General features: G+C 34.7%; 1 protein-coding gene and 1 non-coding gene across 4 annotated transcripts; both read left to right on the plus strand.

Annotated features, from left to right (window-relative positions):
- Positions 1-482: 482 nt before the first annotated feature.
- LOC121984365 (acyl-CoA-binding domain-containing protein 2-like) lies at positions 483-17,947 on the plus strand. 3 transcript variants are annotated; one of them, XM_042537263.1, is made up of 7 exons: positions 483-969; positions 1,733-1,838; positions 1,927-2,036; positions 2,523-2,614; positions 8,898-8,995; positions 11,500-11,561; positions 17,482-17,947. In XM_042537263.1, exons 1-7 carry the CDS (start codon positions 542-544, stop codon positions 17,576-17,578), a joined length of 993 nt encoding a protein of 330 aa, XP_042393197.1. In that variant the 5' UTR covers positions 483-541; the 3' UTR covers positions 17,579-17,947. The 3 variants fall into 3 exon arrangements, with proteins under 3 accessions (XP_042393197.1, XP_042393196.1, XP_042393195.1); XM_042537262.1 differs by lacking the exon at positions 11,500-11,561 and having other exon boundaries at positions 484-969; positions 1,933-2,036; XM_042537261.1 differs by lacking the exon at positions 11,500-11,561 and having other exon boundaries at positions 486-969.
- A 3,734-nt stretch (positions 17,948-21,681) lies between these two features.
- LOC121988085 lies at positions 21,682-21,788 on the plus strand. The gene has a single exon (XR_006113845.1). It is a non-coding gene; the product is annotated as a small nucleolar RNA R71 (small nucleolar RNA).
- The last annotated feature ends 1,010 nt before the right edge of the window (positions 21,789-22,798 follow it).

Below are 22,798 nucleotides of genomic sequence, written 5' to 3' on the forward strand. Positions count from 1 at the left end.
CTAGATGAGTGGGATAGGTATACCAAAAGTAAAATTAGTAAGTACTCCAATAAATCATAGATTTTTTATTATCAAATGCATCTTCTATTAAATTAGTATGTACCAAATGCACTTTAGGGTGTTTTCTATTTCTAAGTTATAAAAATCTAGTTTTAATTTTGATAAATTAATGAATAAATTTTTGTAACGAATGATTGATCTAAGAATATTAGATTGATAGGTCATTCATTGTGAATACTTTCTAATTTATGGTGAAAAATATTTAAGGGTGATCCTAGGATTAAGTTGATTACCTTTTACTAATTAATTTATTTATTTAAAAATTTTAAAAAATTATAAATTTTTTTTTTATTTAATATTTTATTTTTTTAAAAGGAAAATTATTCGTAGGCGAACACTCATCTAAAAGGCCAGGCGGAGGCCCTCACCGGACGGCCCAGCTCGTCCATGCCTTTCTATGTTCGTTGCTCGATAAACGGCCCATTGAATCCCTCGATTTTGCATCCCCTTCTCCTGGGTTTGTTGATCCATCGATCTCGACATGGGGGATTGGTTAGAGCTCTGCCAGGCCGTCATCATCGGCCTCGTCTTCTCCTTTCTAACCGCCAAGCTGATCTCCGTCTTCATCTCCTTCAAGGAGGGCAATCTCAAGGTCCTCCGCGAGAGTGACCTGACGCCGGACTCCCTAGGTCGCCGCGAGGACGTCAGGGAAGGTGCCAGGGAGTTGGAGAAGGAAAATGAGAGTTTTTTGGAGGAAGACAGTGACTGGGAAGGTATTGAGTCCACGGAGTTGGATGATGCCTTCGCCGCCGCCACCGCTTTCGTGGCCGCGACAGCCGCTGACAAAGATTCAGCAAAGGTGTCGAATGATGTGCAGTTGCAGTTGTATGGGTTGTACAAGATTGCGACTGAGGGGCCGTGCACTGTTCCGCAGCCTTCTGCTCTCAAACTGACTGCCCGTGCCAAATGGTATGTCTACGAGGATTTCTTTCTTGTTCACTTGTGCTTCAGCTGATTGTCTTCAAATTTTCTTTCTGATGAAGGATATTTCTGTGCCATTAAGGTTGTGATCTAACCAGGATAGTACATTCAAATACACAATGGTAGTTACTTGATAGCTTTATATTGTGGACTGTGTCTTGTTAGTTTATAATGGTACTAGAGTTTCAGAAATGATCAAATTTTTGTTCTAATGTATTTTCTTAGTGATAACTGATGAATCTTTGTAATGAATGCTGTTTATAATGATATGTTTTCATTGATGATACGTTTCTTGGGATTAATTCAACTTTAATTGTGGAATAAATGTTTTGAAAAATAAATAGTTTATGTAGGAGGTATTCAGTACTAAGTATGCATGTTGGAAAATGTGGCCAAAGAATTTGCTATAGCGAGGATGGATGGACAAAAGCCTCAGCAAAGTTCTTATATCTCGGATCTTTAAATTGTAAAGGGAGATTGGTGGAGAAATTGTTGATAACATAAGAAACATATAGGGTTACTGTAATAGGTGATTTAGTCAACATTGTGTGCCTCCCATATGTAGATTGAGTGAAAAATTTTATTAGACAAGTTATAGTTCTACGTTTTTCTGGCACAGTTATATACTTGGTTCTGTGTTCTTGATCATACTTCTTTATCCCTACATGTCATTCTATTCTACTCTTAGTTCTACTGTTTTTATGTTTAGTTGGCTCTTTTTTGATATTTGGCATCTGGGTGATGTTTCAAGGAATGCATGGCAGAGATTGGGTACTATGCCTCCTGAAGATGCTATGCAGAAGTACATCGTGATAATCAATGAGTTGTATCCTTCTTGGGCAGATCACTCTACCAAAGCAAGTTCTTAAATTTCTACTCTTTCTTTTCTTATAGAAAATTCAAATCTACAAATGTGTACTAATTTTCTTATAATAAATCACCCAGCCACAGAAAGGGGATGATGATGAGAGTATGCCATCTGGTTCCACTACAAAGGGGTCAATGGGACCAGTTTTTAGTAGCTTTGTCCATGAAGAAATGTCAGAGGTGGATTTGTAAGTTTCTTTATCTCTTCAGGATGCTATATTTGATATGTGGTGTGAATACAGTTAAGATTTTGCCTTTTGTTCTACAAAACATGTTGATGCTTCTGATATAGTGATGTTGGATGATCTTTTTTATGTTGTTATTCTTGTTTGTAGCATATGTTATATTGATTACAAATGTTTCTAATCATAGTATTTTTGTTGGTAGTGTTATTTTGTTTCTTCATTAGACTAATGATCTGTGCTTGTGATAGAAACCTATAATGTTACTACTTTCACACTTCATCCCTTGAGACTCATGATTGTATCCAGCAGATCCCCTACTGCATTATTTGTGATGTTGCTTGTTTATAACATCTAGGAGATAGGTGCGATTGTAAATGGTACTTGCTATTATCCATGTGGTCCAACTTGAGCAGTGAAATACTCTTCTCATGATCCTTATGTGTGTGCTATTTAACCTTGCATTTTATGACTAATGTTTTTGGTCTACAGGAAATTGGAGGCTATACATGTATTTGCTAGAGAAGGAAAACTTGGTGAGCTATTAACACGTGTTGCAAATGGTGCTTCAGTAAATTCAAGAGGTTTGTGGCACTTAAGTAGATGCTAGAGCTTTGTATTTAGTGTGAATCAAAATAAAATATATTCAAGAAAAACATTAAACTTACTTTTCATTTGTTTGTTTGTATCATTAGCCAACCCCACCTAGTGGAATAAGGTTTGATTGTTGTTGTTGTTGTTGTTGTTGTTTGTATCATAATTATTAAACTTTTAATGCATAATAGTGTCATGGAACTTCTTAGATTGTAAGAATTGTTTGTTGGGGAAAGATATGTGATAAAATTATTTGCAGACCGACAATTCCTCACTTTTGAGGAAATTTGTCTATGTGTTTTTAGGCAAAATTGGTGAACTTGGATTTGATCCCAAGAGAAGACCTCTGCACCACTCTAGTCAATGTCTCTACCAGATCAATTAATATTGACTTGATGGAACCACTTGTTCTCTTTAGATTCTCATGAGGGGATACATTTGACATGAAGCTTCATGGTTTTATGTTAGTTTATGTTCCTTTACACTATTTGATTGTGGTAGCTCCATGATTTTCCTGCCAATTGCACCATTTCATGCTTCCCATTGCATTAAGTTGCTTAGGAACTTGTAAATTTGCTAAATTTAACCAAAATTTGCTAAAATTTAGACTGGCCATCTTGTATATGTTAGACTGTAAGTTGGCCAAATTGAATTGGCCAGTTGTATTTTGGACATCATGGAAGGCAATGGCCAAGAACATTTAAACCTTACTAGCTGATAGAAATTCAATTGCAGTGGGGATAGATGCTTGAACTATGTTGTATTTTGCTAGTCTGCAAATGAATATTCCTCCATTATTTTTCTCCATGTGCTTTAGTGTTTTGAATAATCCTCAGGTTGCCCTATTTTCTTCATGGAATGTTAATGATGGCTACTCATAGCTTCATTGATCTGATTATGGTGGCATTTAGTATACACTTGACCTTGATTAAATCTAAATGATCCCTTAAAGTAGGCTTGCATCAATGCTCCATTTCAAGATGATATGCCAACAATTTCCTAGATGAGTTTCTTGTATAAAGGAACTTAAAGAAGAATAATTATATGCTTCAAGGGAATGTAGCATAACTATGAACTTATGAATTTTAGCTTCTCATTCTTCATTTATTCAACTCTCCCTTTAGCTATAGTTTTGTGCATAATATATTCCCCCTCTACTCTGTCATAACAAAATGAACTTATATTGAATTGATATGTGAGTTTTTACCCTAGTGTTTCTTTGTGTATGTATCATGTCTATTGTGGTGTACTATTATAATCAAAGTTGTAGATCCTACATAGGAATGATGATAGGTTCATTTGATTAGATCATATGATTGAAGTATAGAATGATAGAGACTATCATATATGTAAGATCGTGAGTGCTAGAGGGGGGTTTGAATATTAAAATCAAAATTTGTTTTAAAATTTTATTGGAGTAAATATTTTCTAGATTTTTAAAAAATGCAATGGTAATTAAGTGTTTTCAAAATTTTGAAAAATGCAGTGGAAATTTTTAACGTTAATAATTTTTTTGAATAATTCGCACAGTGGGAATACAAGTTAAAAAGATTCATTATGAAAATTGAGTCCAATAAGAAAAGAAAATTAGACACACACAAGTATTTATTAGATTCAAAATCTTGGGTTCCTACTCTGTGCCCTATGGACTCGTAAGGTGACTCATCTCTCGAAAAGTCACATTATTTCTCCTCAAAAATTGTCTAGGGTGATGAAACCTTTTTCAAAATAAATAACTGAGATAATAAGGATATGATGCTTGAAGATAAAGACCTTAAACTTTAAAATCAAAACAGGAAAACATCAATAAGTGTAAGGCATAAAACTGTGAAACTAAAGGAATAATAATGGTGAACTTGAGAATCAGAAATTCTTGTTGTAGATGGAGCACTCGTTGTTACCTAATGCTTATGGGTGTTTATGATATGCTCTGGTTGAGTTGTCTTGACTTGGTATTTTAGAGTGAAGTAGGCCACCATAAGTCTTTTATAATCCTAATCCATTTTGGTCTCAGAACTCTATTTGCAGCGACTATTGCTGCTTCAACTTTAGTCTACAAAATTAGATCGGACTTTGACATGATTATTTGGATCTTGTCCAGTTCACTTGGATCTCGACCCATTCTTCTGTTGTGCATTAGTTGACTTTATGATTAGTTCCCTTGGATCACAATGTTCTCATCTGCTAATTATATCATCTGCTCACCACTAGACTGATCTAGATTCTACTTTATCCTTGTCCGAATCTTCTAATGTCTCTTTCACATGTCCATGTCAATTGTTTTTCCATCATCAATCAATTACAAACCATATGTTGTTTTGTTTAATAATTGTGCAGTCAATTACAAACCATATGTTGTTTTGTTTAATGATTGCACTATTTTGGACTTACATTATTAAGTTGATTGAATTACTATTAGATTTAGTATTGACTGAACTTGGAACAAACCTTTCTATTGCATATCTTGGTCAACTAGACGAATAGTCAATTGACTTGTTGACTAGTTGACTCGTTCATTTTGATATTGAAACACTTGTTTCATAGTCAACTCCTCGCTTAAGTAAGAGAACTATCCACGTTTCTCTCTCATAGCTCACACGTCAAGAGATTACCACCTAAACTTTTTCCATGTCAAGTGCCTAGTCATCATCCACCTACTGTGACTTCTATTTATCAAGAGGCTTCACCCCTAGGTCTTCCATCTAGTCCACCTTGACCTACTGAGACTACTTATTTGCCAAAAAGCCTTACATTCCAGTCTTTGTTTGTCAATTGTCTGATCAACCTCGACCCACTTAGATTTATATCAATACTCGTGGGATTCCTTTTCTAATTGTCTGATTGACTTCAATCCCTATAGACTTTTGCTAACACCTGTAGGACTTTTTATATTTGCTAGTATTGGCGGGACTTCTTTTGGTAAATGTGTGATCAATCCTCGATCCACTTGGACTGTTACTGATAGAACATATTGTCGTGATACGTTTACAAACAATAAAATACTGAACTCCCTAACTACACAAATGCAGTGTAGGGAATGACCATGATCGTTTCTATCAAGGAATGTAGCCGGTGAATTCTAATCTTAAGATCAAGTTTATTTGGAGTTGGGGTTGGGTTTTGTGATTCTAAATCTAAGGACAATAGAGAATAATCAACACAATTGATAAGAATGTAAACTACTCTAACATGAAGAAAATAATGATAAGCATGAGGTAATGCAACTAATAAGACTGAACCTTGCTAAACTACATCGTAAGGAAATTCATAAAACCGTAAGCAACACATGCTAAGCTAATCTAATCTACGAGCACCTAACCACCTAACAAAATAGCAACATAGCAAGCAATTCAACACTAATTAACAATAAGAAAGTTAACACTAGTCTAGATTGCAATCAACCAAAGCAATGAAAATGTGTTCAGGAATTTCATCAAACATTTGACAAGCATCAACTAATTAAACCTTGATGTATGAAATCCTAATCATGGAGAATCAAGCAATTACAATCAACTTACAATGAACTCATATACACAATCAAATGATTGAAACATTCATCAAATAATTAAACCCATGCTCGCTGATGAAAATGATGCTGTGAGATCTGAATGCAGTTGATCGGAGACAAATATGTGGAAGGAGCCATGGGTTCCAAATGATGGTAGAAGGCCAAATCGGGAGAAGGTGGACGGTGTCCAGATCTGTGGAGGAATGAATGTGACTGGATCTTGCTGTGGAATCAGATGAAGAAGAAGCCGTCCGGAAGGAGCTATGGTGGCGGTGAATCAGCTGGCGTTTGAAGATGGTTGGCGTTGGCGGCGGATGAGATGGAGGCAGAAGAGGAAGCTCCTCTCCCAATCTGGAGAGGAAGAGATGATGGCCGGCTGTAGTTGAAGGTGGAGAAGGTGATGATCGTCTAACAATCGGGAGATGAAGGAAGGAGGTGGCGGGCAATTAAAGGAGAAAGAAGATGCTCTGTTCATCAAACATTTGACAAGCATCAACTAATTAAACCTTGATGTATGGAATCCTAATCATGGAGAATTAATCAATTACAATCAATTTACAATGAACTCATATACAGAATCAAATGATTGAAACACTCATCAAATAATTAAACCTATGTTCGCTGATGAAAATGATGCTATTAGATCTGAATGCAGCTGATCGGAGACAAATATGTGGAAGGAGCTATGGGTTTCGAATGATGGTAGAAGGACAAATCGGAGAAGGAGGCCGATGTCCAGATATGTGGAGGAATGAATGTGGCCGGATCTTATTGTGGAATCAGATGAAGAAGAAGCTGTTCGGAAGGAGCTATGGTGGCAGTGAATCTGCTGGCATTTGAAGATGGTTGGCGTTGGCGGCGGATGAGATGGAGGCAGAAGAGGAAGCTCCTCTCCCAATTTGGATCCTCTCCCAATTTGGAGAGGAAGAGATGAAGGCCGATGGTAGGAGAATGATGGCCGGCGGCGGTTGAAGGTGGAGAAGGCGATGATCATCTAACAATCGGGAGATGAAGGAGGTGGCTGGCGATTAAAGAAGAAAGAAGGATGCTCTGTTCTCGTGTGCCTCCCCCATCAAGAATCGCGACCATGTTTCTGTAGCTTCTCTTCGGCTTTTGAATCAATCCCAGATCTGAACAGATGACTGAGAATTCTTCAAATCTGATCCAACGATAGATGCCCCTCTAAATCCGGTCCAAAGGCACTGATCTAAATCAAGGGTCTTGATTTCTTTTTTCTTAAGTTGGATGGATCAGATCATGATGAATGGATCAGATCTCCTCAAATCTTGGATGGGCAATCCAGATTGTTCCAAAGCTTGGTCTCTTCATTTAAACCTAGATTTGAGCTCGATTTGGTTCGATCTGGCTCGGTCCATGATTCTTTTGATCACCTATAAGACCACATTCAAATATTAGCATCAAATATCGTAAATTAAAGATAAATTGCAATTAAGTCCAAAAATAAATGCAACTCATGAAATGTCATATAAACATGAAATTAAAGGAGATCAAAAGGTAATCATATATGAGTCAAAATATCGTGACAAAATGATGGTTATCTATACCCGTGGGATTCCTTTGCTAGATCCCTTTGCTAAATGTCTGATCGACTTCAATCCATATGGACTTTTACTAGCATCTGTTGGCCTTTTTATATTTGCTAGTACTAGCGGGACTTCTTTTGGCAAATGTGTGATTGCCCTCAATCCACTTGGACTGCTACCAAACTCCTATTGGACTTTCTCATTGCACTTGTAATGTGTCAACAAAACTCACAGCTATATATTTGACACACAACGTGAGTACAATAATATAAAACCTTTGCCAAACATATTAAAACAATATGGTTGGACTCAACCACCAGGTGGATGATTGCACCAACAATATATACTAACTTTCAATTTATATTAGTATTATGAACATTTATTTATTTTTTTATAATTTTAATATCTAAAATGTATTATTCATGTAGAAAAATAATGAATAATGAAATATGACTGAAAGGTTAAGTTAGTTAAGCCTCATACATTTTTCTAAATTTAACTATAATGTTTGTCTTGGCATGATAAAATATTTTTTATTTAACTTTTTTAAACTATATGATAATGGGAAAGATTAATTTTTTTCTCTACTTGGAAATTAGAAAGGTTTCTCAGATTATTCAAAATGAGATGGTATAAAAAAGATGACTACTTTTCGTTGAATGTTTTAAATGCCTATGTGATTGTAAGTTTATTTTATACAGTCATAATATTGCAAACCGAGTTCCAACCTTGAAACAATGATGAAACATTGAATTGAATTGTTGGTTCCAGAGATCCTAGCCCAAGTAAGATCCTACTTGAGATTTATATTGTTTATGTAAATTAGAATTGTAGGATTATAAAATCCTAAGATCCAAATTGCTAACATGACAACTGTGCTGTGTAGTGACTAGTGAATGGCCAAGAGCACTTTGGTAACCTTTGGTATTCAAGCAATTTTCTAGAAAACTTAGTATCTAATGACCAACAGCACTTTGGTACATCCTTATTCACTATTGGGCTTCTATCAAAGCTTGATTTGGACATGACATGCTTCATAGTTGTGTTTTGTCTATTTATTTTCTGCATCAAAATTTTCAACCAATGGTTTCCTTTCATTGAAATTTTCAACCTCTCCATTAGAATATCATAGCTGAAGGAGCTCTAGTTGACGTTTGTGGATTTGTGCATTTAATGTTTTTGGTCATTTGAAATTGTAAATATGCACTTTGTCAATTGCAGACAGTGAAGGAAGGACTCCTTTGCATTGGGCTGTAGATCGTGGACATATAAATGTTGTGCAAACACTTCTTGACAAGAATGCAGATGTGAATGCTAAGGTTTTTATCTTTCTCATAAATGTAGCTATGTTGCAGAGGCTGCAGTGTTATGCAAGTTCAAGTGTGTCACTCTTTGCATCATCCATATTAATCATGAATGCATTTTGTTGTGGCAATTGACACCATTCCTAGAAATGCTAGTGTTGAATACCTCTGAAGATTTCCCTAATTGTAAGGATTATGATGGATTTAGATTAGCTTGATTATAGGGATTGCGATTAATTGTAATTAATGATTGATAGGCATACCATAATTATGTGATCATCTTTCCCTCCTTATGTATATAAATACCTACATATAAACAGATTATTGGGTGGAGAAATATATGGTCTCTCTCTTTTATATGGTATCAGAGTCAGGTTCTCCTTCACCTAATTTTCCTGTCGTCCCCTGTTGCTGCTACCGCCTCCTACTGCTATTGTCGATTTCGACGGCGACTTCCTTTTCTGTCGATTTCGGCACCGATGTCTTTTTCTACCGATTTTAGCATTGATGCCCTGTGCTACCTATTTCGGCACCGACGTCCTTTTTTGTAGATTTTGGTACCGACGTCCTGTGCTGTCGATTTCTGCGCTAACGTTCTTTTTTGCCTTGGGTTCTTTGTGTGACCATGGATCGTCCTGGCACCAATTTTTCCTCATCTTCCGATACTTCGGCTATGGCTGCTCGCGATTGTGGGTTCTTTCGGGGTTGTAATAGTAGTTGTAGTCGTGGTCGTGGTCGTGGAACTTATACCACAAGGACTAGTTGTTCGTGTGTTCATTGTGGCCATTCCAACCATGTCTCTCAGAAGTGTTGGACAAAGTTTGGTAAGCCTGATTGGGCTAATAATGCATCTACCAAACTATCGACTCCATCACCAGACACTGCGGTCATGATGACATGTTCTCTGTTTCTCGTACTGATTATGAGAAATTACTTCGCTTTTCTCTATCATTCCCTTTGCTACGACCACCTCATCCTCTCTAGATGCATTTGCTATGTCTCGTGATAAGTCTTAAATGTTGGATTTCGGTGCGTCGGCTCATATTACTAATAACAAGTCTTTTTTCTCTTACTCTTTTGTTTTCTCATCTTTATCCCCTGTCCGTCTAGCCAATGGTACCTATTCTCCGATTACGGGAAGAGGTGTTGTCAGACTCACTTCAAATATCACTCTTGATAATGTTCTCTTTGCACCTAAATTTTCTATTAGTTTACTGTCCATAAGCTAGCTAACAAAAACACATAATTGTTCTGTATTTTTTTATCCATCTTATTGTATTATTCAGAACCTGCATATGAAGAGGATAATTGGTAGATGACATGAGAGTGATGACTTATACTATCTGGATTCAGTTACACCTATAAGTTTCTGGGCACTCTCAGCAACTGCGTCTCCTTATTAGTAACATTGTTGTCTAGGTTACCCATCTTCTACCTCTCTCAAAAGTTTAGTTCCTATTCCATCTACTGTGAGTTCGACAAACATCATCGTATTTCTTTTCCTTCTAGAGTTGATAAACGGAGTTCTTTTGCTTTTGAACTTGTTCATTGTGATGTTTGGGGACCTATTAGAGTCGAGTCGAGAGGAGGTTTTCATTATTTTATAATTTTTGTTGATGGTTATTCTCTCATGACTTAGTTATATTTATTCAAAAATAGGAGTGAGGTTTTTGATGTGTTAACATCATTTTATAATGAAATAAAAACTCTAATATTCTGTTTCTTTGTGCATTCTTCGTGTCTATAATGCACTTGAGTTCAGAAGACAGCGTCTACATTTTGTAATTCTTATAGCATAATTTATCAAACCTCTTGTCCATACACTTCTTGATAAAATAGAGTTGATGAACGCAAACACCGTCATATTTTAGACGTAACTCATACTCTTCTTTGTCACACGCATGTTTTTAAGTTTTTATGGGGTGATGTTGTACTCATAGCTTGCTTTCTCATAAATAGGATGTCTTTTATTGTGTTACATGGGGATATCCCCTTCTCTTGTCTTCATCCTGACAAATCTCTTTTCTTTGTGCTTCCTTGCATATTTGGTTATTTTTGTTTTGTTCATAATTTTACTCCTAGTTTGACTTAATTGTCTCCTCGCTCTATTAAATGCATCTTGCTTTGATATTCTCGCACACAGATAGGATATCGTTGTTACCCACTCACAAAACGCAGTTACACCTATGCTGATGTTACATTTTTTTTTAGTCCCAACCTTACTTTTCCCTCGGTAGTTTAGTCACATGATACATTAGCATCTCTATTACCTATCCCACTATCCATGTCTTCCACTACAGATGCGTCGTCTCCTAAACCATTGTAGGTGTACACGAGGCGTGCTTAGCTAGAACCAGATTCATCTTGCAAATCCTGATGCTCGCCCCTCTAATATTGATCTGCCTATTGCTCTTGGTAAAGGTATTCGGTCTTGCATTACTCATCCTTTGTCTAATCATATTTCGTTTGATTACCTTGGCCTTGCATTCCGCGTTTATGTAGTTTTCTATCATCTACAGAAATTCCAACTTCCTACTCCGAGGCTTCTCAATACTCGGCTTGGCGAACTGCAATGGATGAGGAAATGCCTGCCCTTATCTCTCGTGGTACTTGAGAGCTAGTGGCTGCACCATCTTCTGTTAATATTGTTATCCGTCATTGGGTATTTACTCTGAAATTTAAAGCTGACGGTTTACAAAGCTTGTCTGGTGGCTAAAGGATTTATATAGACTTATGATGATTTCTTTGAGACCTCTCCTACTGCTCGCTTGAATTCTATTAGAGTTATGTTCTCCTTGGTTGTCAATCAATCTTGGCCAATGTATCTACTAGATGTGAAGAATGCCTTTCTTTATGACGATTTGCACAAGACTGTGTTTATGGAGTAACCTCAGGGTATGTTACTTAGGGGAGAATGCTACTATAGTTTGCAGACTTAAAAATGCTATTTATGGTCTTAAACAAAGCCCCAGAGTCTGGTTTGATAAATTCAATAATATAATCAGTGTTGTTGGCTTCAAATAGTGCAAATCAGATCATCTTGTGTTTATATGATAGAGCACGAATGAGCTTATTTATGTTGATGACATCCTAATATCCCACAGTAGTAATATATGTGGGATAGACGAAACTAAGAGGTATTTGCAACAATACTTTATGACGAGAGATATGGGATGTCGTAAGTATTTTTTGGAAATTAAAATTGCTTTTAACAAATTTGGAGTTTTATTATGTCAATGGTAGTATACTACAGATTTACTCAAAGAAACTGGATTGCTTAGAACGAAGCTGGTTGATACGCGTATGGATATCAATTCTAGTATTTGGGATGATACTGGAGAGTTCTTTAAGAATAAGGCAAAATATAGATAGCTTGTTGGGAACTCATCTACTTAAGAGTAACGAGACTTGACATCTCTTTTGTACTTGGATTAATCCGTCGTTTTATGGATAAGACGAAGCAAGTTCACTGTAATGCCGTTATCAGGATTCTTAAGTGCATTAAGAAATCTTCCGGAGAAGGGTTGTCATTTTAAGAGAAATGGATACTTAAAGATCGAAGCTTATTTTGATGTCGATTATACTGAATCTAAGACCGACAAACGGTCCACTTCTCGATATTGTACTTATGTAGGGGGAAATCTAGTAACATGACGAAATAAGAAATAAATTGTTGTTGTTAGGTGGACTGTCGAAGTTGAGTATATAGCCATGACTCACACTGGCTGAAGAATCTGTATGAAGAATTAGGGTTCACCTACAATGAACCACTTTCAATGTACTGTGATAATCAATCAGCTATTCATATTGCAAGTAACTCAGTTTTTCATGAGAGGGCTAAGTATATTGAGGTTGACTGTCAATTTATTCGTGAGTGTGTAATGAGCCTGAAAAATGCCACTCCATTCACATCATCATCCAACCAAGTTGTCAATGTTTTCATTAAAGCACTAGGAACTTTATGACAAGCTGGATATGATTGACATATATGATCCAGCTTGAGGGGGAATGTTGAATACTTCTGAAGATTTCTTTAATTGTATGGATTATGATTGATTTAGATTATCTTGATTATAGGGATTGTGATTGATTGTAATTAATGATTGATAGATATACCATAATTATAGGATCCTCTTTCCTTCCTTATGTATATAAATACCTATATGTAAGTGGATTATTAGGTAGAGAAATATATGGTCTCTTTCTCTTTTACAGCTAGTACTGAATTTTAATTATAAAAGTTATAAATGCAGTAGTAGTATATAAAAGAAGTATTAGTATGACCTTATTTGCTCTTGTGATGGTTAAGACAACATGCTTTTTTACCATAATACGAAATTTTGATTTTTAAAATCAATTAGGAAATTAGTCCTTGTATATGAATTATTCATGAGGGTTGAAATATTGCTCTGATCTTCATGGGTGAAATATAATATTTTGCTCAGCAACCAAAACCGAAACTCTAGAAACTAATAACTTGAGTAAGCTGTAGTGGAACTGCTTAGGCCAATCAAAACCTAATGTCTATTGAGATTTTCTGTGTTAACATGTATTGGTCAAATTCAGAGCTTGATTAGTTGTATTGGACCAATAGGCCATGGGAGGAGCAATGAAGGAGTCCAAGGAGAGCCCTCAGGTCACCTAAGCAACTAGAGGTGATCTTTGGAGTGAAGAAGCTTTGGAAGATAATGAGGTTGAGTTGAGAAGGGTTCATGGGAAGCTGATATTTGTTGTCCTTGGCATTTGAAATTGGAGGTTAATAATAATAAAATAGTAATAACTTTTCAAACCAAGTGTTAGTTATAGCTTTATAAATTTGTTACAACTATTAATTAATTAAAACTATAAGTTAAATTAATTTTATGAATTGTTACTAGACTAGAAGCATGTTGGCACGATTTGTGCCTTGTGAGTGTCAGCATAGTACAACACCTGACATCAAATGTCACTGACTTAATTGGATAAAATGAATGTTATGTTGTTTAGTTTCTGGCAATTAGTTAAAATCAACAGATGACCATGTTGGAAGACACCTTTACAAATTCAAGACAAACTTGTAATGACTCTTTATTAAAAACAAGAAGATGCTCTTCCAGGACCATATGTGATAAGTTGTTTGACACTGTGTTCTTGTTTTTGGTTAAGCGGATTGCGAAACTGTTACATCAAATGAAACAAGACAGGTATGTGTTTTATTTTAGGCCATATAGTGGAGGTCGTAAGATTTTGAAATTTGAAGTTGGAATCAAAAACATGATGAATAGCCATTGGAAATGGTTTTCTGATTGACATCTAATTATACACATTAATTGGCACAAAGCATACAGAAAATCCCATCAATTAATACCTTATCTGTCAGTTAGTGTGATGGTTAGATATGCTTTTTTTGGCTGAGGTCTCCAATGTTCAGTTTAAAAGAAAAGCTTACAAAGTACATGGAATTCTATATGTTTGTAATGATGTGGTTTATAAAGAAGATATTGCCAGGTAACTTGTGAAACAATATTTTCTTGTTTTGTCAAAAGGAGCATCAAAATCTGAATGACTGAAATTTTCTCTCAAAATTTTGGTGTATACAGTAGCAGATGCAAAGAGATATTTTTATCAACTTTTTTAATGAAGATTTAGATAACTAACTTAACTTAGGTCAAATGAGTACTACAACAACAACCAAGCCTTATCCCACTAGGTAGGGTCTTTAGGTCAAATGAGAATAGAAATTTATTTATTTTTTATTGTAGAATTCAAAATTTCAGAAGCAGAATAAGCTTTAAATGGGATGCAAAATGGAAAAACAGTTTAATCAGATGATATTCGAATAGAGGCATGAAAGTGTCTTTGGAAATAAAGTATTGAATGACTTACAAAGTTATTCAACTTGATATTGAAAATTAAAAATGTCTTATTAGTGGATGGTAAATAATCTAGTTCCCTTATATAAGAATAAAAGAGACGTACAAAATTATTCAAACTATAGGGGTAGTAAGTCATACTATGAAACTTTTGAAAAGAGTAATAGAAAAAAAAGACTAAGGAGACCATGGTTATAGAAAATCAATTTAGATTTATGCTTGGAATGCCGACAATAGAAGTTATACATCTTCTTAAACAATTAATTGAAAAATATCGGGAACAGAAGCAAGATTTACACATAGTATTCATCGACCTAGAAAAAACTTATAATAGAGTTTCAAGGGAAATTATATAGAGAGGTGTTTGTATAACGTATATTGAACTAATTAAGTATATGTATAAAAATGTAAGACTTCGGCGGATTAACTGAAGCGTTTCCAATAAAGATAGGATTGCATCAAAGATTAGCTTAAGTCCCTATCTTTTTATACTAACCATGGATGAACTCACTAGACACATCCAAAATACAGTATGTATAGTATGTATGTTGCTTGCAGATGATATTATTTTGGTAAATGAGACATGTGAAGGAGGAAATGCTAACTTGAATTTTGGCGGGAAATGCTAGAAGTGAAAGGTTTTAGAATTAGTAGAGTAAAGACAGAATCTATGAAATTTAAGTTTAAAAATATTAGATGTAATGAGATAATCGTTAAAATAAAATAAGATAAAATTTATTTAAGTATAGATAATGATGATATAGTAGGAGATAAAGCTCAATAGCGTAAAAAGATTCATATAGCCGACCTCACCTAGTGGGATAAGAATTGGTTGTTGTTGTTGCAATAAGATAATTGTTAAGATAGAAAATGACGAATTGTTTGTAATTGATAGTCTTAAGTATTTATGCTCATTTTTGTAAAAGAATGGAGGAATTGAGAGAGATATCTTACATATAATACATGGTTGAAATGAAAAAGAGTTTCAAGTGTTCTTTGTGATCGTAAAGTACCTCTAAAACTTAAATGAAAAATTTACAAAATGACGGTTAAGCTGTTATATTATATGAAGCTGAATGTTAGACTATGACTTGAGCATATAAACAAAAAAATGAGAATTGCAGAGATGAGAATATTAAGATGAATGTGTGGATATACAAGGATGAATACAATAAGAAATTAAAATATTAGAGAGAAAGTCAAGGTTGCCCTATAACAATAGTAACCAAGCTTTATCCCAATAGGTGGAGTCGGCTATATGGATCTTTCTACGGCATTGGACTCTATCCTCTATTATATCATCATCTATACTTAAATAAATTTTATCATATTTTATTGTTACTAAGTCATTTTTTTTGTCTTCCTCTTTCTTCTTGTTTGATCTGCGTATTTGTTTTCACAAATGTGTCATAATAGATACAACTCTGACTTTCTTTTTAATGCTCTCATTTTTATTCTTTCCATCCTCGTATGTCTACATATCTACCTTAACATCCTTATATATATATGCAATTATCATCTTTTGCATTCAACGCCATACATAATTGAGTAGGTTTAACCGTCGTTTTGTAGAACTTTCCTTTAAGTTTTAAAGCTATTTTACGATCACATAAAAACACTCAACGCTCTCCTCTATTTCAACAATCCTGTTTGTAAGTCAAGGTTGCACCTATTGAGTGAAAATTCCCGAAGACACATTTAAAATGGTACGACCATGTACTTAGTCGACTAATACTTGCTCCACTTAGATGATATGAAGTTATGACAAATATGCATATTAAACGAAGAAGAGGAAGACAAACAAAGACTTGATTAACAATAATAAAATAAGATAAAATTTATTTGAATATAAATGATGATACATTACATTAGGAGATAGAACCCGATGACGCAGAATGATTATAGCTGACCACCTCATCTTATGGGATAAGGATTGATTGTTGTTGTTGTTGTTGTTGTAGAGCAGCATATGTCTCAACATGAGAAATGTGAGTGGTAGAAATAGATAGGAAACAAACACTTGATGGAAAAGCTTTTCTAAGAAAAAGAACACATGATATGAAGGTGTTATATTGAGAATGGCTTCTTTGCCAAAGCTGATATGTAGTACAATGCATTGCGTTTGATATTTACTGTTCATGTTTTATAGTGAGATTTTACTCAAGCTTTGAGTTTTTTTTTCTTTTTCTTTTTTTTTTGGTAAATATTTGATGCCACTTGAGGTTGCTGTTAATTGCAGCTCATTTTACATTTGATACACTGATTTTTGAACATACTGATTCAAGTTGTAGCAAAGTCCTTTATAGTGCTTGCACCAAGGTTGCCCTAACTAATAGTCACTAAACTTGGTCTCTTCTTGTTGCTTCAAATCAAGGTTTACACGTTTTGATAATTGTGTATGGCTAGCCATCGTACAATTTGGAAACACTGCTATTCAACAATTGATTTCAGATTAGGAAACTCGGAGAAGGCTCTATTTTTTTTTCTTCATTGGCTATTTATTAGAAGGCTTCTCCGTAAACTTTGTGGTGATGAAAGTTGTTAATTCGTAATTCTCCTGCCTCACTGTATGTTTCCTAGTGCAATACCCTAAAAAAAATCCTGAGCTTCCTATCAGAACCTCATTTTTTTTTCTGCATCTCACAACAGGATATTGAAGGACAAACGCCGCTTCATTATGCTGCGTTGTGTGATAGGGAAGAAATTGGCATGTTGCTCGTCCAACACAAGGCTGATCCATATATGAAGGATAATGATGATAGTTCACCACTTGATCTTGCAACCCAATGGGTTTTTATGACGGGTTCAAGTTGAGCATTTTTATTTCACGATCATAGAAGATTTTAATACTTTTACATTTATAACCAACCTACCTTGTGGTAAATGGGGTAGACCTCCATATATTTAACTTGTATGCTTGTTATAGGTTCAATGACGGGCTCCTATTATGTTGTTATCTATTTGGTTTTGAGATTCTGTACAGGCAAGATTTAAATCTCACATTATCATAGTTAGCTGTGCTACGGTCCTTGATAATAGGCCCGAAACTACAATATTTTACAAAACTGTATTTTCCTATTGTCCAAATAACACATCATATTTTGGTATTTACCGAGTTACGGATTTCACCCAAGTGAGTTGTCTAAAAAACTCCTTTGCCCAACCTAACAAGTGATCTATTATTCCAAATCACTATATGCTCAAATTTGAAACACCTAACAAGTCTCCTAATACAAACAACTCCACAGGTTGAAATGCCTAAACACTTGGGTTTGCTTACTTGTTAGGACTTTTGCATATATGGATGATTGAATTACTAGAGGGAGCGAGTCTTCCACCGAAGCTAGCTTATAGTTTGCTAATGGTGTAGCTGTTAGTACTGCACTATCATTAGCATGGTTGAATGCAATTAATTATCATAATGGCAATAAAACAATTAGAATATACCAATGCTAAAATGTCCATATATGTCTTTGTGGCACGGCTCCTGCCCGAATGTAGATGCACGATCGTGTCTTTGTGGCATGGTTTGAGGCACGACTATGTCATATCTCAGGTTAGAGTCCGAAGTAAAGTTGTAGATTTTAAAGATATCTATATTTTGAGACTTAACTCGACTCATAACTTCAATTGAGCGGAAAATTACGATTATTTTGCTTTTCATCGGCCCAGTAGTCTAGATTTTGTAACAACCGTGCCTAAAAGGCACGACTGTGCCATGCAGTAGTATGGAAATGCCCTGAAACTCCCATAGCCCTGTCCCTTATCAAGCCATGGCTGTGTGGGTAAAATTTCGGTCCATTTTGACTTTTTTTTTACCTTGATTTTGTCCGGGGAACATGATAACATTGCAGTATATGACTACTTCTAGTTGATCTTCCAAAATTGTTTAAATGTGCCTTTTCACTCAATTTTTACTCCAAATTACGTCATATCAATAAAAAATAAGCAAAAAGTAAATATCCAAATAAAGGAGTGGAAGTATGACATAATAACGAAATAGAGTGCAATAAACAAAGATTATATTCATGAAATACAAATAGATGTACATCAAACAATACTTAAAAATATATATAATCTGCGCACATCACACTCTCAGATTTAAACCTTTGCATGTCCTTAAGCAAAAACTACAATCTAGACTCCAGTGGCTAAATAGTCATCATAATCTCTATCAAGTTGATCTAATCTTATCAAATGATTTTATTGGTGAGCAAGATACAAAAGTTGTTTGAGTATGACCTAAGTAATAGTTCTCCGTGCTCAGTGCAATAGTGGCCTAAATTTGTCAAGTATCAATCCCTAAGTTAGTCAAGTCATTATATCACTGTGTTCCTTATGCTCCCAACGATAGGCACTTACCTGCCATATGCTTGGTTAATCCTTCTCAATCTACCCAAGGTCTCAAAGGCGTGCTCAATATTAAGAGAAACATAGCAGTTATTTTTCCAGTAACCTAACTTGCTCTCAAAGAAGTAACTTGCTAGTTTTCACTGACGACACCTATTTTTTTTATATCCTTTATTCATTTTTTTCTTTAAATAACTGCAAGGTGCAACACTTGAATACAAATGTAAGGATATATTTAATTTTTCCAAGCGAGCAGATATGATTTGAGCCTCATCTAGTAACTAAAATATAGTTTAAGAAATCACTACGGAAACACTAGTACTTATCAAATTCTATGAATTATGACTATTTCAGAGTTATTTACCACCAAAAATAGGCACAGTGTATAGAGATCTTAAAATAAAGCCAACACTCAAACTTTTACAATAAAAATATTGTTCACTTCATGCTAACATAGATAGAAAAAAGATAGATTACTAAACATACTATCACCATAAATAACCAATAAATCACATGAAATCTAGAATAAGCGTGCTAGCATTTTGTATTAAGGAACAAGCAATCATGATATGACGAATGATGTAATTAGAAAAATTTTATTATACAAAAAGAAATGTGCAAAAACTAAACTACAACTCAACACCCCCTCCCCCCTAACTTAAACTTTTTATTATTCCAATGAAAATTACAAAAGGATATATGAAGGAGATTTATGAAGTTAGAGAAGTTACCAAGTGATGAGTTCTAAATGGTTGACATTCATATGCTAAAAATACTTCTCTATCTAATATTCACATTCCTCCATAACATTAAATCATACGAAAAGAAATAGACAAGAAAAATTAAGGGATTAGGGTTGTTATGAACAAAGTAAAGAAACTAGAAGGAAATGAAAACTAAAATGAAAACAGGATTAAATTTGGGTTGCCTCCTACAAAGTGCATGTTTAATGTCATAATCTCAACCCCTTATTTAGGCTAATCTAAATCTCGCTCTGGTCGGAGTGAGAAACTTTTGGACTTTTCTTCCAACGACCTATATTATTATGAAGAAAGTTGCCATTATCAGATCAATGTAGTGTAGCACCGCTCTATCCATCTTCATCTTCTTGAGTGTTCTTTTAGGTGGTTGAAGATGGTTCAGATTGAGCTTCTAATTTTTGACCCAATTGAAATCTACACATGAAAAGAAAGAGCACTCCTCCCATACAAGAGAAAGATAAGAAAGAACTATAAAAATATTAGTTTTAATAGAGCATATATCAAAAGATGAATCACATCCAATAAAATCAATGATGGGTACCCCTATGAAGTTTTCTAAAAGATCACTAATGATAGTTTGCATTTTGGAGAAGTACATGAATGTTCTAAACAATTGAATATGACTCCCTCTAGATCAAGTAAAGGTTTTTGCTCTAGTTCAAGTGGTGGTGCTTCTAAAGAAGGTGATTCTTGGGACTTTGCCTCTACTGCAAAAGTCCCTATACATATATCATCAACAAATGCAATTGATGCAACTCCCATTGCGCCAAGTGGCTGTGTAATCAAAGGAAGTGATTCTTGGGACGTTGCTTCCATAGTAAAAGTTTCTACACTTTCATCCACAACATCAATAACTTTAGAAACAGTGAAGAGGTATCAATATCATCAATAGAAGGATCAAAACATCATCAGAAATTTCATGCTGAGCATACTCATCACCATCATCATCTAAAAACTCTATACCAATATAGCAACTTTTAACCCCAATAGGTAAATCTAAAAATTTATAAGCCACTACATCATCATCACAATCTCCATCAGAAGAATCTGAAATATTATAACCACCTGTAACTTTAATAGCTATATCTAAAAAATTACATGTTTCCACCACATCATCACAGAGTTCATTAAATTCTTTATATTTCTTGGTTTATACTAACCTCTGTAGAAAGGGGACGGGTGGTACATAAGTCCTTAGTGGGGATGGTAGAATTGTTTTATTTTTCTCTTCCACATATTCTCTCTGAATATATAAGAGAGGTTCAAATTATATGTTTAGGCTTAAACTCATCAACCATTGAGGAAATGATATTGGTGACCTATAGTCCACTTCTCAGCTTGAAATTATTACAATGTTCACTAGACTTTGGTTGTGTTGGAGGAGGGTCTTGCTTAAACCATTTTGAAGTCAATCTTTATAACTTATCCTCCAATGGTTCGAACCTCGTTTAGTGACTTGTTGATATTTTCAGTACGATTTTTAATACACTTGGGTGGTTGCACTAAATCTTGCATGACTTTCTCAATTGCATAATGGTTTGCACATTTGGGATTCTTGAAGAAGGTGTCTTCAAATTTTTATTTAATCATTCTTGAGGTTTAATATCACTTGATCAATTAATATATATGCTTCATTTAAAATTTTGTTTATAAAAGAACCTCCAGCTGATGAATCCAATAAAGACTTATTTGAGAAAGAAATCCCTATGAAGATATGTGTATTGTCAGCCATCTTTCAAAACCATGATGAGGACACTGTCTTAATAAATCTTTGAATCTATCCCATGCTTTAAATAGCAATTCTCCATTTTCTTGAGAAAAATTTATGATATAATTCCTCATACATATTATTCTGCTTGGAGGGAAAAATTGATTCATAAATCGTTGCACCAATTGTTCCCAACTTGTAATGCTTTGTGGATGGAGAGAATAAAACAAAGTCTTTGCTTTATCCTTGATATTGAAAGGGAATGCCATCAACCAAACTGCATCCATAGACACTCCTTCATAGTTTACCATGTTGCAATATTCAAGAATTTCTTCAAGATTCAAGTATGGCTTTTCTAATACCTCTCCTCCAAATTGGTGACCTGTATCATGGTAATTAACTTTGAGTCTAGTTGGAAACTTCTTGCTTTGATATGAGGTTGCACAATGAGAGACAAATTTTACAAAAGTAGGTGCAGAAAATTTTCTGTTTGACATGTTAATGCTTATGAATACACAAAAATGTAAAGATTAAACAAAAGAAAACAAAATGTAGAATTAAGAGCAAGAAAGAAAATGTAGAAGTTAAGGAAATAAAAAAATTGAATTATAAACTAATAACAAGAAAAGTAAATCTAGAAATAAAAATAAATATGAAAATGAAAAATCTATTAACAAGTCTAGAGTAACTCATATGCTAATCAACTAATGTTAATGTGAATAGTCCCTGGTAACTGCGTCAAAAATTTGTTACGAATTTGCAAGTGTACAGAAATATCATCAGTAATATAAAAGATTGTTGAATTCACAGGAACTGTTGATTAAGTACTAGAGATGTCACAAAGTAAGTTATCTAGACAATCAAAAGTTGGCTTTGGCGCTTGCGAACTAATGAGAGAAATTGAAGAGAGGGAGAGAAGGTTGAGAGAAAGAGAGAGAGAAGAGAAAAGAGAGTAGAGAGAGGGAAATAGAAGTCTGGTTGGGGGAATGATTCTAGGAGTTCGGTTTCACTATGATGCTAGGTGATGTGTTTGGTATTGGTAATCTCCTACCTATTAGGATGTAAACTAAAAGCGTAGCTTTTTGTATGAACATTTATTAAATGAACATTTATTTTGTAATAACAATCACATTGGTCGAATGTCTGC

This window comes from Zingiber officinale, chromosome 5B (assembly GCF_018446385.1).
Source record: "Zingiber officinale cultivar Zhangliang chromosome 5B, Zo_v1.1, whole genome shotgun sequence".
Taxonomy (NCBI): domain Eukaryota; kingdom Viridiplantae; phylum Streptophyta; class Magnoliopsida; order Zingiberales; family Zingiberaceae; genus Zingiber; species Zingiber officinale.

Bases quoted from the DNA above. Each gene is read 5' to 3' on its own strand.
- LOC121984365 (XM_042537261.1), top strand. From the start codon at position 542: ATGGGGGATTGGTTAGAGCTCTGCCAGGCCGTCATCATCGGCCTCGTC. The intron at 970-1,732 runs GTATGTCTACGA...TGATGTTTCAAG, and splicing joins CTGACTGCCCGTGCCAAATG to GAATGCATGGCAGAGATTGG. The intron at 2,037-2,522 runs GTAAGTTTCTTT...TTTGGTCTACAG, and splicing joins GAAATGTCAGAGGTGGATTT to GAAATTGGAGGCTATACATG.